The sequence below is a fragment of the Apteryx mantelli genome, chromosome 1, assembly GCF_036417845.1.
Source record: "Apteryx mantelli isolate bAptMan1 chromosome 1, bAptMan1.hap1, whole genome shotgun sequence".
Taxonomy (NCBI): Eukaryota; Metazoa; Chordata; class Aves; order Apterygiformes; family Apterygidae; genus Apteryx; species Apteryx mantelli.
The window spans coordinates 222,190,619-222,206,163 of record NC_089978.1 but is presented as its reverse complement, the minus strand read 5'-3'; the positions used below and the strand labels follow the sequence as shown (position 1 = coordinate 222,206,163).

Below are 15,545 nucleotides of genomic sequence, written 5' to 3'. Positions count from 1 at the left end.
CTGCCGGGGGCGCGGGGCTCTGCCCGGCCGGCGCGGACGTGCCGGGGTGCAGGGCAGGGTGCTGGCTCACCTGCGCTTGGGCGAGCGCCCTGCGGGCAGGGGCCGGCAGCCGGGCAGCTCCAGCAGACACAGCACCAAGCTGATGCAACCCAGTGCAAGCGGCGTCGGGGCTCTCATGGCGGGGCCGGGGCTGCGGCAGAGGAGAGAGGCTCAGCACGGCTCGGCGGCGCTCGGTGGGGCTCGGCACGGCGGGGAGGGTGCTGGCACCGGGCGGCTCCCCGGGACCCCGCGCCGGAGCCGAGCTGCTGCCCTGCCCGGGGCCCCCGGGCTGCCCCTGCCCCCCGGTCCCCCTGCGCGCCCCTGCCCAGGGCCGCTCCCGCCCCCCCGGTGCCCCCGGACGGTCCCCGCCGCCCCAACACGCTCTTCTGCCCCGACCAGCTGCCCCCGCTCGGGGCTCCCTGCTCCGCCCGCCCTCACCGCCCCGGTGTCCCGTCCCGGCTCTCTCGCGTGTCCCGGCCCCGGTCCCAGCTCTCCCGGCTCCACACCGCCCCGTCCCGGCTCTTCCCGGTGTCCCGTCCCCGGCCCGGCTCGGCTCTCCCGGCCCCGGGTGTCCCGTCCCCGGCCCGGCCCAGCTCTCCCGGCCCCGGGTGTCCCCGGTGTCCCGGCACCGCAGCGCCCCGGGTGTCCCGTCCCGTCCCGTCCCGTCCGCGGCCCGGCTCTCCCGGGTGTCCCGGCCCCGCGGCCCCCGGTCCCTGTCCCAGGTCTCCCGGCCCCGGCTCTCCCCGGTGTCCCGTCCCGTCCGTGTCCCGTCCCGTCCCGGCTCTCCCGGGTCCGCCCCGTCCGCCCCGTCCCCGCCGCCGCTTTGCCGGGCCCGGCGCCGCGCTGCCCCGAGCGGCTCCCCGGGCGCTACCTGGGCGCGGGCCGGGCCGGGGACGGGGCGCCGCCCGCGGGGTCTCGGGGCCGCCGCAGCCGCCGGGCTCCGGCTCCGGCTCCGGCTCGGGATCGGGATCGGGCTCCGGCTCGGGCTGGGGCTGCTGCGCGCTGCGTGCGCGGCTCGGCGGCTGCGGCCGCTGCGCTGCGCTCCGGCTGCCCCGCTCCGGCTGCGGCTCGGGCTCGGTACCGGCTGCGGCGCCGCTGGAGCTGGAGCTGGAGCTGGAGCTGGAGCTGGAGCTGGAGCTGGAGCTGGAGCTGGGCCGGGCGCTGGCTCGGAGCTGCGGCTCCCCGCCCCGGCCCAGGTTAAATATTGCTGCGCCCGGCGCGGCGCGGCGAGGAGGAGCCGAGCGGCCGCGGGAGGAGCCACGGGCGCGGGGCAGCCCGGCCCGCTGCCCCGCTGCCACCTCGCGATCCGCAGCCCCTGCATCCCCCCCATCCCCAGTGCCCGCCCCCCCGGTCCCCCCGGTCCCCGCATCCCGGCCGGTCCCCGAGTGCCGCCCGCCGGGAGTCTGCTCCGGCCCAGGAGGGGTCGGATGGGGCTGCGGGAAACCCATCCCTGGGGCCGGGATGGGGCTGAGACAGAGCCCCCCGGGGGGGGCCTGGGATGGGCCTGGGATGGGGGATCCCGGGCTCCCCTTCCCCACCCTCCCCCCTACCTGGCACCTGCGTGCGGAGCCTCCGGCCGGTGGGGCCCTGCCAGCAGGCAGCCGAGGCCGGACGGAGCCACGCCAGGCTGCGCGCGGCTTTGCCAAGCCCCGGGGAGCCACGTCAGGCCGTGCCGAGCCATGCCAAGAGCAGCTCCGTGCCTGCCAGCGCCGAGGCGAGCCGGGGGCCTGGCCCCGGGGGGGCTGCCCGGCTGCCCCCGCAGCCACCCGTCCTCGCCTCCTGCACCCCGAGAGCCCGCTCCCCCCTCCTGCTTTTTGAGGAGAAAACCTGGGCAGCCCTCGGCCGTGGGGCGCTCCGGCCGGCCGCCCTCCCTCTTCCCGGCTGCAGGCCCTGGGCTGCCCCCAGCTCCCTGCCCGGGGCTGCCAGCGGCCCCCAATTCGGCCACCAACCCGCGCCCAGCACTCGCCCCACACCACCAGAGCCCCTGCTGCAGCCCACGGCTCGGCCACCGGGCACGTTCCCCGGCACAGCTCCCTGGTGGATGGCTTGGAAGGGGCCCCGGCCGCAGGGGTCCTGCTCAGCGCGCTGGTCCCGCTGCCGGCCATCCCGCACGCGGAGCCGGTCCCCCGCGCATCCCCCTTCCGGAGGCTGCAGCCTGCAGCCGGCTGGGGCCTGTGCCTTTGCCCCATGAACAGAGCTGGAGCCGCTCTCCGGGACAGGCGTGTGCATGTACCTTCTCCCAGGCTCGTTTAGGTTAATGTTTTTAAATGTCACATGGGTTCTTTTAAAAACAATTAAAGAATGCAATCCGCAGAGGTCAGACCAGTCCTAGCATTCCCCGGCGCGCGTATCCTCCCTGGCTGCGTGCTGAGCTGGCCGCGCTCGGGCAGGAATCCCACCAAACGGTGGCTGCGGGCGCTCCTGGCGGCGGATGCTCCCAGCAGTGCACACTCCTGGCAGTGCGCGCTCCCAGCGGTGCATGCTCCCGGCAGTGCGCACTCTCAGCGGTGCACGCTCCTGGCAGTGCACGCTCCTGGTGGTGGGTGCTCCCAGCAGTGCACATTCCCAGTGGTACACGCTCCTAGCGGTGCACACTCCCGGCAGTGCATGCTCCTAGTGGTGGGTGCTCCCAGCAGTGCACACTCCCAGCGGTGCACACTCCCAGCAGTGCACGCTCCTGGAGGTGCACACTCCTGGCAGTGCGTGCTCCCAGTGGTGCACATTCCCAGTGGTGCATGCTCCTGGTGGTGCACGTTCCCAGCAGTGCACACTCCTAGTGGTGGGTGCTCCTGGCAGTGCACACTCCCAGCGGTGCACACTCCTGGCAGTGGGTGCTCCAGGCGGTGCATGCTCCCAGTGGCGAGCACTCCCAGAAGTGCGCACTCCTGGCAGTGCACACTCCCAGCAGTGCACACTCCCGGCAGTGCACGCTCCTGGCGGTGTGCACTCCTGGCAGTGCATGCTCCCAGCAGTGCGTGCTTCCAGCGGTGCGCGCTCCCAGTGGTGCACAGTCCTGGTGGTCCACACTCCCAGCGGAGCGCGCTCCCAGCAGTGCATGCTCCCGGCAGTGGGTGCTCCCAGCAGTGCATGCTTCTGACAGTGCACGCTCCCGGCGGTACACACTCCTGGCGGTGCACAGTCCTGGCAGTGCCTGCTCCTGGTGGTACATGCTCCCGGCAGGGCACATTCCCGGTGATGCATGCTGCTGGCAGTGCACACTCCCGGTCGGGCCACCCGCCACTCTGGGTGCCTGGCAGGCTGCTCCCGGCATCCCAGGGGCGGCTGGGGCTGCTGCTTGGGCAGGGTGGGAAGCGGGTCGGACCTCGTTGTTTCAGCCGGGGCTGCCGTGACTCACTCCCAGGTCAGTGGGGCTCTGAACCGGAGCCCCCGCGGGCTGGTGCTGGGGGGGAGGCCGGATTTGGGCATCAGGCCGGCTCAAAGCCGCAGTGGCTCTGGCCACAGGGCAGGTGGCAGCGGAGGGCGAACACGGTGCGGCACGGGGCAGCGGGAACCCCCCGCCCCGCGCCTAAGGAAGCAGGACAAATCGCCCCTTCCCACCCGAGACCCGCAGCGCCGCCGGCCCGCGCCTCCCCCCGCCGAGGCCTCGGCACGCCGAGGGGCCGGGGGCCTCCACATGCTCCGAATCGCTCGGATTCTTCTGCATTATCAGGACACAAAGGCTTCAAACGCTCGCTCGGCGTTTCCCCGTGCAGCAGGATCTGCAGCAGCACCTGGTCGTGCGTCGGCGGGGACGCCGGGGCCGGCGCGGGAGCAGCGCGGGAGGCAGGGCTGGGTGCGGGGCGGCGCGGAGCCCCGACCCCCCGGAGCAGGGAGGGGGTTGCTTTCGTTCCCGCAGCCTTCGCTGCCACCCAGCCCTGGGTCCCCGTCCCTGCGCATCGTCTCCCCCAGGTGGAATATTGTGCTCTGCCAAATCCTGCGCTTGTGAGCTGCAGGATGATCCCAGAGACAGAAAACAACATTGGGAAACGGGAATGCGTGGCACGCTGGCCCGAGCACCCTGCATAGCCCGATGGGACGCAGGCCGCCGTTCCTCCCCGTTCACATCCCAACAGGGCGCACGCTGCTGTTCCACCCTGTTCACGTCCCGAGCTGCGAGCAGACCTGAGCGCGAGCTGTGAGCAGACCCGGGCACGAGCTGCAAGCAGGCAAGGGGACGAGCTGCAAGCAGACCTGGGCGCGAGCTGCAAGCAGGTCTGGATGCGAGCAGCAAGCAGACCCAGGTGCAAGTGGCAAGCAGACGCGAGCACAAGCTGCAAGCAGGCAAGGGGACGAGCTGCAAGCAGACCCGAGCACGAGCTGTGAGCAGACCAGGACATGAGCGGCAAGCAGACCTGGATGTGAGCAGCAAGCAGACATGAATGCGAGCTGCAAGCAGACCCGGGTGCAAGTGGCAAGCAGACCCGAGCACGAGCTGTGAGCAGACCCGAGCGCGAGCGGCAAGCAGACCCGAGCATGAGCTGTGTCCCCCCACATCCCAGCTGTGCCCCATGTCCTGACTCTGCCCCACACTGTGGTGTGGGGGTGAGGAGTGCCGTGCCCTGCACACCCAGCTGCACCTCGCCATGTCCCAGCTGTGCCCCACGGCCCGGCTCTGCCCCACATCCCAGCTGTGCCCCACATCACTGCTGCGCCCCATGCGGCAGGGGCACGGGGAGCTGTGCCAGAGCCGGGCTGGGAAGCAAGGGCTTGGGGAGGCATCTGCCGGGAACTGCTTTCCTCCTGACCTGGAAATTCCCCAATTAGCTGGAAATTTGGGGGAATTCTCCTGGAAAAATCAACCACATGGGAAACTGTCAAGCAAATTGCTCCGAGCAGGGAAGGAAACGGTGACAACCTGCCCAGCCCACGTCCGGAGCGTGGCAGCGCGTCCCCCGAGGCCGCGGGGGCCTGTGCTCTTCCCAGCCGTGCCGGACGGCGGCGGCTCATCCCCGGAGCCGCGGGAGCCTGGAGAATCCCTCCGGGCATCGCCGCAGCTGCCGTCGCTCCGGATGTCGGCACGGCCAGCAGGGACGCCGAGATCCCGGGCACAACGATGCCCCCAAGCTTGGTCACTGGACTCCTCCCTAAGGTTTTAAACCGGGACTGTCAAGGGCCAGGACGGCGGCTTGTGCTTTAATCCCCGGCTAAAAGGCGGCGGCAGGGGGTGGGATAAGGAGCCGCGCCGGGGCCGGGCGGGCGCGCAGAGCCGTGTGGTTCAGCGCGAGGTCCGGAGAGGGGCCACAAAGCTCGCGGAGGAGAAGGGGACGTGCAGAGTCGTGGAAGGACCGTAACGAGCCGTAACGAGGGCGCGAGCAATCAAGCTCGCGCTGAATCACTGTTAATAACCGGCAAGTTATTTTTAAGGGGAAAATGCTGTTTTCACACAACGATGCTGTGTTTATACACAACACAACGCTGAGCTCTACCTCAGCTGTTGCTGTCCAAGAAAACCATCTCGGTGCTCCAGCTGAAGGGAGCCAGCACGGAGGCGCTGGGAGAGGGCAGCTGGCACCAGAGCATCCTCCGGCAAATGCAAGAGCATCCTCCGGCCACCACGAGAGCATCCTCCGGCCGATGTGAGAGCATCCTCCGGCAGGTGAGGGATGCAGGACCAAGCGGCCAAGCTGCTTCTGGGGTGGCCAGGGGGGAAAAGGGGGGTGAGAGGCTGCTGGGCTGTGGGAGCCACAGGGCTTGGGCATGGCATGGCCGGGGGCTTGGCAAGTGGGTGCCCCGTGCTGATCCCCGCTGGTCCCATCCCTGCTGGTGCCATCTATCTTGGTGCTGTCCACGCTGGTCCCATCCTGCTGCTCCCATCCCTGCTAGTGCCATCCCTGCCCATACCGATTCCTGCCGGTGGCCAACCCTGCTCATGCCATCTCTGATGGGACCAATTCCTGTTGGAGCCATCCCTCTTCGTGCCATCCCTGCCACTGCCATCCCTGGCAGTACCAATCCCTCTTGGTGCCACCCCTGCCGGTGCCATCCCCACCAAGACTGATTCCTGCCAGGGCCGATCCCTGCCTGTGCCATCCATTAGGGCCATCCCTGCCGGTGCCGTCCCTGCCAGGACTGATTCCTGCCAGGGCCGATCCCTGCCTGTGCCATCCATTAGGGCCATCCTTGCTGGTGCCAGCCCTGTGGGAGCCATCCCTCTTGGTGCCATCTCCGCTGGGGCCAATCCCTCTCAGTGCCAATCCTGCTTGGTGCCATCCCTGCTGGTACTGATCCCTCCTGGTGCCGTCCCTGCCGGTGCTGGTCCCTCCCAGTGTCGTCGCTCCAGGCGCCATCCCCGCTGCTGCCATCCCTGCCGGTGGCCCTGGGCTTGTTTCTCCTGGCCCCGGGGAGCGCCCGCACCCCACACATGTCCCCCCCTGGGGTTTTGTGGAGCGGCTCAGCCCGGTTTCCCCATTGCCATCCTCTGCCCTCGCTCTCAGCACACGCCGCCATTCCGCCGTTCCCTCCCACCGCAGCCCTCCAAGCTGTCGTCCCTGCCCGAGTCGCAGTGACACCAGGGCTGGATGCCGGCGTGGACCCTCCAAAGAGGCCGGGCGCTGGGCACCACCGGCACGGCAGGCACGCGGCAATGGGGCGGCAGCAGGGGGTGTCCAGCCGCGTCCCCCGCGCCGGTGGTGCCCTGCAGCCGCGCGTGCTGCCAGCGGGCGTCAGAGGCTGCAAACGCGCCGGCCCACGCAGGAAAGCCCAGCTCCTGCAGGGCGGCAGCCGAGCGGCGCCGGCAGGATCACGGCAGCTGGAAGAGCTGCGCGACGGCGGCTGGCGAGCGCCCCGGCCCCGCGCCCTGGCGGCGGCTGCAGCCCGGCGGCTGCCCCGTGCCGCCGGGACAGAGAGCAGGAACCCGCGGGGCAGCCGGGCAGCCGTGTGCTGGGAATCAGCGCAGCCATGCATCCTGCCTTGGGGGTGTCCTGACCCACCGCGGCTCCTCCTGTGCTCCCGCACCCACCTGCATCACCAGGACTGTGCAGTGCAGCCGTGCATCCTGCCTTGGGGGTGTCCTGACCCACCGCAGCTCCTCCTGCGCTCCCGCACCCACCCGCATCACCAGGACCGTGCAGTGCAGCCGTGCATCCTGCCTTGGGGGTGTCCGGACCCACCGCGGCTCCTCCTGCGCTCCCGCACCCACCTGCATCACCAGGACCGTGCAGTGCAGCCGTGCATCCTGCCTTGGGGGTGTCCGGACCCACTGCGGCTCCTCCCGCGCTCCCACACCCACCCGCATCACCAGGACCGTGCAGTGCAGCCGTGCATCCTGCCTTGGGGGTGTCCGGACCCACTGCGGCTCCTCCCGCGCTCCCGCACCCACCCGCATCACCAGGACCGTGCAGTGCAGCCGTGCATCCTGCCTTGGGGGTGTCCGGACCCACCGCGGCTCCTCCCGCGCTCCCGCACCCACCCGCATCACCAGGACCGTGCAGTGCAGCCGTGCATCCTGCCTTGGGGGTGTCCGGACCCACTGCGGCTCCTCCTGCGCTCCCGCACCCACCTGCATCACCAGGACCGTGCAGTGCAGCCGTGCATCTTGCCTTGGGGGTGTCCGGACCCACCGCGGCTCCTCCCGCGCTCCCGCACCCACCCGCATCACCAGGACCGTGCAGTGCAGCCGTGCATCCTGCCTTGGGGGTGTCCGGACCCACTGCGGCTCCTCCTGCGCTCCCGCACCCACCCGCATCACCAGGACCGTGCAGTGCAGCCGTGCATCCTGCCTTGGGGGTGTCCGGACCCACTGCGGCTCCTCCTGCGCTCCCGCACCCAGCCGCATCACCAGGACCGTGCAGTGCAGCCGTGCATCCTGCCTTGGGGGTGTCCGGACCCACCGCGGCTCCTCCCGCGCTCCCGCACCCACCCGCATCACCAGGACTGTGCAGCCCAGTGCACTCGCACCTCCGGCCTCAGCCGCCTCGCGTTTCATCCCCTCCTGTCCTTCTCCGGCCCCGGAGCTCCTTGCCTGCTCCCGCCGCAGCCGTGGGGCAGGGGTTTGGGTCAGGGCCCGACGCGTGGCAGCTGGGACGGACGTTCCCAGCTCCCCGGTGCTGGCACAGGGGCAGGACCCTGCGTCTTCCCAGATGGCGCCCAGCAGTGGGATGTGGGAGGCCAGGACGGCAGCGTGTCCCCGTGGGAAAAAGCCTCCGAATCGGAGCAGCGGTGCCGGCGGCGCCCGGGCTCTGCACCCCTCCCTGCGCCGGCCCTGCAAGGGTGCAGAGTGGATCTGGGGCTCTTTTCCCGTGCGCTGCTGCCGCGGCTCCTCTAGGTGAGGGGGCCACGGCGGAGCCATGCACCGTGGGGACTCTGCACACCCGGGGGGGCCACGCAGAGCAGGGGGGGCTCTGCAACCACGGGGGGGCTCTGCACAGTTGGGGGGGGTCACACAGAGCAGGGGGCCGTGCACCGTGGGGGCTCTGCACACCCGGGGGGGCCACGCAGAGCAGGGGGCCATGCACACCCGGGGGGGCCATGCATAGCAGGGGGGCTCTGCAACCACGGGGGGGCTCTGCACAGTTGGGGGGGGTCACACAGAGCAGGGGGCCGTGCACCGTGGGGGCTCTGCACACCCGGGGGGGCCACGCAGAGCAGGGGGGCTCTGCAACCACGGGGGGGCTCTGCACCCCCGGGGGTGCCGTGCAGAGCAGGGGGCCGTGCACCGTGTCGGCTCTGCACACCCGTGGGGGCCGTGGCCGGCGGAGGGGGCCATGCACACCGGTTCGGGGGGGGGGCGGGTTCATGCACACCGGGGGGCGCTGTGCACACCGGGGCCCTGTAACGGGGGCACCGTGCGCAGCGCGGGGGGGGGAGAGGCCGGCAGTACTGGGGAGGGGGCATGCACACCAAGGGGGGCCCGTGCCCCCCGGCAGCACCTCGCGCTGTGCGGGGGGGGAAGGACCGTGCATCCCGCGCAGGACCGTGCCGCCCCCACGCTGCTGCGGGGAGGGGGGGGGGCTGACCACGCCCCCTCGCCCCGCCCCGCGCTGGTCAGCCCCGCCCCTCTCCCCGCCCCCTCGCGGCGCGACCAATGGGGCGCCGGCGTCCCGCCCCCCGCGGCGGCGGCGGCGCAGGCGCAGTGCGGGCGCGGCCGGGCCGGGCTGTGCGAGGGGGCCAAGATGGCGGCGGGCGTCGTGGAGCGCCGCCGGGCGGGGAGCGCCGCGGGCGCCGCGGGGCTATGAGCGCGGCGGGACTGGCGGCGCGCCCGGCCTCGCCATGGCCCGCCTCGCCGACTACTTCGTCCTCGTGGGCTACGAGATGGACAAGCGCGGTGAGGGAGCGCGGGGCGGAGCCGCTGCCGCCGCCGGCGGGGGGTGAGGGGGGGGGGCGCGCGACCCGCTGTCACCCGCGGCGGCGGTGAGGGGGTGGGGGAGGCCACGCGCGGCCGTTGGCGCCGCTGACGCGCGCGGCGGCCGTTGGCGCGGGGGGAGGGGCCGCGCGCCGCCTCATGCTCCCCCTCCCCCACCCACCACCCCCCCCCGGAGTCGCGCGTGGGGTTCCCGGAGCCCCTGTCCTCCGTGGGGACGTAACCGTGAAGCGTCGGGACCTGCCCCTTCCTCGGGGGACGGCGCCGCGCGTGGCCCCCCCCTTCCCCCCCGGCTCCCGCTTCCCCGCGCTGCCTGCTTCCCGCTAACGGCGAAGCCCCGGTGCCGGGTGCGCGTCTGTCTGCGTGTAACCCCCTTCCCTCGTAGCGACGTCTGCTGCTCGCTGACAGCGAGACACGCTCCTGTCCTCTTTCCCTTAAAACGCAACCGCCGGAATTCTGTCGCCCGCCGCCCCGCATCGCCCTAGCTGTCACTTCTCGGGAAGCGGCGACTGCTGATGCTGTGTTTTGGGGAAGAGCGGCTGATTTCTGTTTTCTGGTTACTAAGATGCGGTGTCGAGACGGGTCCGGTTAACTAGGAGAGCGGTTTTGCTAAGTCTGCTTCCCGCGTGAGCGCGTCTCAGCAGACGGAAAACCTTCTAGGACTGGAACGCTGCTTTCCTCAGTCTGTGCCAAGTTGGCTTTTGTCTAATAAATGTACCTTAGAGGCTCTCTTTCAACAGGTCTATTTTAAAGAATTTTGTCCCTTTGTCCTCAGCCTGTGTGTGTTCTTGTCTTTAGTTTGGGTTTTCTTCACTCTCTTCCTGTGATGCTTTCTTCTAACCTCTTGTATTTAGCTGTTCCTGGTGGAAATGAACATTATCAACCTTACAATTGAGGTTAAGTCTTTATAAAATAAGGAATATTTTACAGAATCCACATTGAGAACATCTATTCTAAATACTACATATTCACAGAGCAGGAGACTGTTGACTGAAGTTGTTAAAAGTGCACATTCAGAACTGATAAAAGGGAATCCTTTTTTACACAGTGCCTGGCTAAACTGCGGTTTTGATTATTACAGGAAGTTGTTGAGGCCGAGCGTTTAGCTGAAACTCTGAGCGGCTGCGTAGTTCTGTGGATACAAGGATTTGTAAAGTTCAGCGCTGACATACTTCAGGATTTCAACCCTGATCATTGATCTTGTATTTCTTTTGTTCCAGAGAAAACCGATCACTTCTTATGTGAAAAATGGAAGCATCTGGGTGGTATAGAGTGATACTATGTTGTGCGATAGAGCTGAACTAAAAGTGCAGTTTCAGGAGAGCAACTCCAGAGTTGGGTCTGGAGAACAAAAAGCCCGATTAAGAATTTCAATGTGTCTTTGTGAGTTGTGTCTAATCACATGGCATGGGGTTTATTATTATTATGTCGGATGTATTCCCCCGGTATTACGGCATGCTGTAGTATCAGACAGTTGTTTTGTCCTGGTGTAGGAGAAGGAACTCTTTTACCCAGGGTGTCCTCATGCCATCTCCAGGTTGGAGGTGTATGCCTTTGAGATCTGTCAGATGCCCATCAGCCCAGGCCTGCGTTATCTGAGAACAGATGCTGTGGTCTCTTTAGAAATCAATAGGAAACTGGGAAGACGGTTTGCAGCTGGACCACCTTGGACTCATTTCTGAGTGTTGTCTCTTGGGCCTCTAAGCATTTTGCTGTGCATCTTTTGCACAGCTCAGCCTCCCTCATGGAATTATAGTTGCTATTCATATATGCAGCATAAAACTGATGGTGGTTTCTGGAAGTTACTAACTGATCAGATATGGCAGGGCTTATAGAACAGGTGGGTGTTTTAATCATGTGTTCCTTGCCTTAAGTTTTGAAAAGCTGGGTTTCAGAAGGGAAAAATGGATTTATAAATGCCATGCCCCTTTGGTGTCATTTGAGAGTGGTTCTGGGAAGATGGACAGTGCTGTGGGGTTGAGTGGTTAATCTGAGTGGGACATTAGAAAGGAAAGAACTCACAAATAATTATATTCTTCTGACTTAAGTATTCACTTTTTTTAAAAAAATCTGATACATATAATATAGACCACAGAACTGTCCTGAACTCGTTTGTATTTGAGCTAGTACAGATCTTGACAGAACATCTAGCCTTGACTTGAAAATCATTAGTGGGTTTTGGTAGTATAAAAAAGCACCCCCAGCTGAGGAACTTGTTGCAGAAGTTAACTGTCTTCCTTTAAAAATAAATAAATAAATAAGTGTGTTTTACGTCTAGTCTCAGCTTCAGCTTTTGGCCTTGAATTTGAGAGATCCTCAAACCAGAAGGTACAGGCATGTTATTATCAGCTTTGCCCCCTCTAAAGTACTTTTAGACTATAGTCATGTTATCTCCTAATCAGTGATGTGATTGGAAGTTGCAGGAAACTTCCTAAACTGATGTTCAGATGAACAGAATTCTTGGTGGAGTGAGGCTTGAGGTCTGCGGGGTCTCAGGTTTGACACTTGCTTCCCCACCTTGTTGCTGCCACCGCTTCCATAGGCCAAATGATGGAGTTCTCAGCTCGGTATTTTGGCATTGCCACCCGGGTCTTGGAGTCCTCACGGGTTACTTTGCAACCAAGGCTTTGTGATTGAGGATGGTTGTCTGTGATAATATGTGGCTGTAATCTGTTCCGTTTTATACAAGTCAGGTGTACTTTTTTGCCTATGGCTGCTGGTAATTTCTTAGCATCACTCAGTCAGATAGAATTCAGCACCTCCTGTCACGGACTGTCTTGGTTGTGCTCAAGCATCAGTCATGTGCCTTAAGCATGACAGAGCTGCCAGAGCCAAAGGAGATAGTGTCCAAGACAGCTTGAGAAACTTCCACTGGAGAACTTATATTTTCTTGCTGTTCAGATCACTGAGGAAAAGGTGACCTCAACAGAGTGAAGTGTTCAAGAATCAGGGCAGTCGCACATCCTCAGCCAAAGAACAAGAACGATACTTGCCTAGGACCTTGCAAATGGCTGTTCCAGCCAGTGACACCTAAAGCAAAAAGCTTTCGCATCCCAGTTTGCAAGCGCCCAAGTGCTTTCCCAAGCCATGTGAAGATTAGTTTGAGATGTTCAGAAGCAACGCTTGTGTTTAAACAAATTGCTAAGCCCTCATGAGAACCCGAGAGGATCAGTCTGCTAATGATGTGAAGATTACTTGATTTCTTTGTGACTGATTACTTCATTTTGGTGGTCAATCTGGCAACGTTTATTTCCCACTTACTGTTCTGTTTTCACGTTCCTCCTCTCTAAAGGGAGTTGAGATAATGTTTGAAGGAAGGGCATGCTTCCTTCATCTGTGAGTGACTAATTGCCTTACTGGTTGGGTTAGTCTTGACAGAGCTATAACCTGTGTGACAAGCTGCTTCCATGGCCAATGCAGGCACCTCCCTGCCAACTGTAAACAAAATGGAGTGTATAGTGCTGCTAGGAGGAAGCTATCACAGAAAGGCCTTTGAGGATCTGAGCTATGAAAAGCTGGATGGGACCTCTCAAGCAGGGAGGGAAGGGGCTCTGTTCTGCGTGGGTTCCAGACGTGTATATTTAACAGAGACACAGGAGACACGTTTGCATGCAGTGAAGTGCTGTGGTTGCTGAGAAGCTCATATACTAATAGGATTATTGGTCAGCCAGGGACAGATTTGTGGTTGGGGATGGTGAAAGCAGAAGGTGTGTTAGGATGGTGGAACTTGAGGTGGCTCTATATGATTTCCCGAGGTGTTAAGGTTGCTCAGTACAGTCGGTTTCATGGGAACAAAAATGAAAGCTTGAGAAAGCAGCTCAGAATTCTTGAGAAAGAGGCAGGAAATGGGGTTTGGCAGACCCAGCGTGGGCCTAGGGATGCTGCAGTGGTGGAGTCTGGCACGTTCAGAATGTTTGTTTAGGTTTACAGTCAGCATCTATTCCTGGTGGAGAACGTTATCTTTCTGAAGAGGCCTGCTCTTCCACTTGACATACAATCTTGTGATCCAAATCATGATGACCTCCAAAAAGACTGAGTCTAATGGCATTCTTCTCATCTGGAAGTATGAGTGAAATGATTGTTAACTGTTTCAAGAAACATGTCTGAATGTGAAACTAACTTCTGCATGGTACAGTGTGAGATCCTCAAGTTGGACGATGTGATTACGAACTAGGCCAGCAGGCAAAGATTCAGCTGTTTTTCCTCTAGCTCGGTGAAGTCTCTAATTTTGCAAGCCACACGCCGATGTGCTGAGCCGTTGGATTTCTGCCTCTTTGTCAGGCAGGGATTGTGTTCAGCGAAGCAGAATACTGAAGCATTACAATAAACTGAATTGTCTCACCAGAAGCCGTGGCTGCCTGATGCTGACTTCCAAATGCTCCAGTCAGTTGTGACTGCAGGCCACAGCCACTCTGTGTGTGAAGCCAGTTTTCAGTGTCTCTGCATCTGCATGTTTGATCTGCTCTAGAGTTTTGTATCAGAGGAGACTGTTTGTATGCTTCAGAGACTCCAAATAAATGTATCTGAGCTAATATGCCCCAGCAGAAGGAAACGGGTCTTTTCATATGTGAACATTTGTCGTACTGTGTCATGATTGTTCACATTATTCTCTGTAAATGGATGTTTTTAAATCTCTTGGCTCTTACAGTTCTGTTGTTGCTGACAAATGGCTGCATAGCAAAGCCAGGACTTCTGGCTGCATTTTACCTCCTGGAACTGAGAGATTTTTCTCTGTGTGTCCCTAGTGGCCTTTTGGAGAGTCCAGATTGTTGAAAGAATAGCTCAATTTCAAAACGTGCTTAACATAGGTGAAGGGCCGGTCTTAATTTCGCTATATGGGGCACTGGGTGAGGTATGGCCCCTTCTCTGTGGGAGCTCATGATTTAGAAAACACATTTCAGAATAACCTTTAAGATCCCGCTGCTGCTTCCTTCTGTGTCCAAATTTGCAACTGCCCTTCTAAACCTCCTGCCCTAACACTCTTTGTATGCGGTATTTTTCGTCAGTGTATTCTGTGCCTTGCCTTTTGGTGACCTCTTTATCTGTTGGAGTGGGAAAGCAAAATCCAGATTCCGGGGCTTGACACTGGAGGAAAAAATCTGTATTTAAAGGGCTAGCTCTAAAACAGAATTGTTAATTTGCATGTATTTATTCTTACCTATCCTAATACTTTTCCGTAACAGTTTTGCAGGTTGTTGCTTAAGACCTCTGAACTTGTATTCTTGATTACTTTTGCACCTAAAATATTTTAATTCTCATTCACAAAAATCATCACAGAGTAAAATGGTAGGCAGTCTGTGTAAGGAAGATTTGTGATTAGATTAATTATATGGGTGCATTAGGGCTCTGATGGATGGAAACTCTCCTACCACACCTACTGTAGTCTGATCCAAAAGGTCAGATTGCTGTTGCCACCAAAGAAATGAAAAGTTTGGGAAGGAAACAGTGTTTCTGGGTGGGATGAGGGTGGTAGATGGCTGCTCTGGAGGATGCTAAGACCGTGCAGAGACTTGAAGACCTCAGTTGAGCTACTAAACTCTTTTTATTTCCTTGCAGTAATCCAGACTGTTACATCCTACTGGATTTAGATTACTCTTACTATGCTGAAGCTTAGTTCTTTCAGAATGTCTTGCTGCTCCTGCAATCGGGCCTTGGTCAAATCTGGATACGTAATTTTCATTTTTGAGCTTCTGTGGGAGTTATGGGCGGGTGTTGAGAGAAAAACTGCCTCGGTGTTTGTTGCTGTCCTCTTTCTGTGAAGTCTTCAAAGCAGCTTCTGGTGATGCAAGAGGTTAAAGTAGATAGCAACACAGTTCTGCATTCCTCTGAGATGTGCGCAGCACTCCTCTCTGTCTCTCAAGCTTTCGCTGTGCAGCCAATGCAAGGAGTAAAGAGCCATTGGCTAACATTAATGCCAGAGAAGCTGAAGTAAACCTACGGGGGAGAGGGAAGCTCTCACAGCTTGTCTCTTTTACTGTCTCATCGTAAGACTACCTGTGTTTTAAGCAGGCTTTCAGCCTGTCAGTCTGCTGGATTCTTTACTGCTGCTGGATTTCCATGTAGCTCTTGCTGGTGGGAGGAATTTGTAACTGGCAATAAAAATATGCTTCATTCTGTTGTATGTGAACCTGGCCAAGGTGACTCATAGGTTTGACTCAGAGACTTGGTTACTGTAATGCGCATCTCGTGATGAAAGCCTGTACATTGA

General features: G+C 61.4%; 1 protein-coding gene across 3 annotated transcripts in view; it reads left to right on the top strand.

The window, feature by feature from the left end:
* Positions 1-9,150: 9,150 nt before the first annotated feature.
* Positions 9,151-15,545, top strand: part of SBF1 (SET binding factor 1) — a 99,844-nt gene continuing 93,449 nt past the window's right edge. For all 3 annotated transcript variants that reach the window (XM_067317624.1, XM_067317623.1, XM_067317622.1), the window contains exon 1: positions 9,151-9,301. In XM_067317624.1, the coding sequence (XP_067173725.1) occupies positions 9,247-9,301 (55 nt within the window). In that variant the 5' untranslated portion in view covers positions 9,151-9,246. The remainder of the gene's footprint in view (positions 9,302-15,545) is intronic.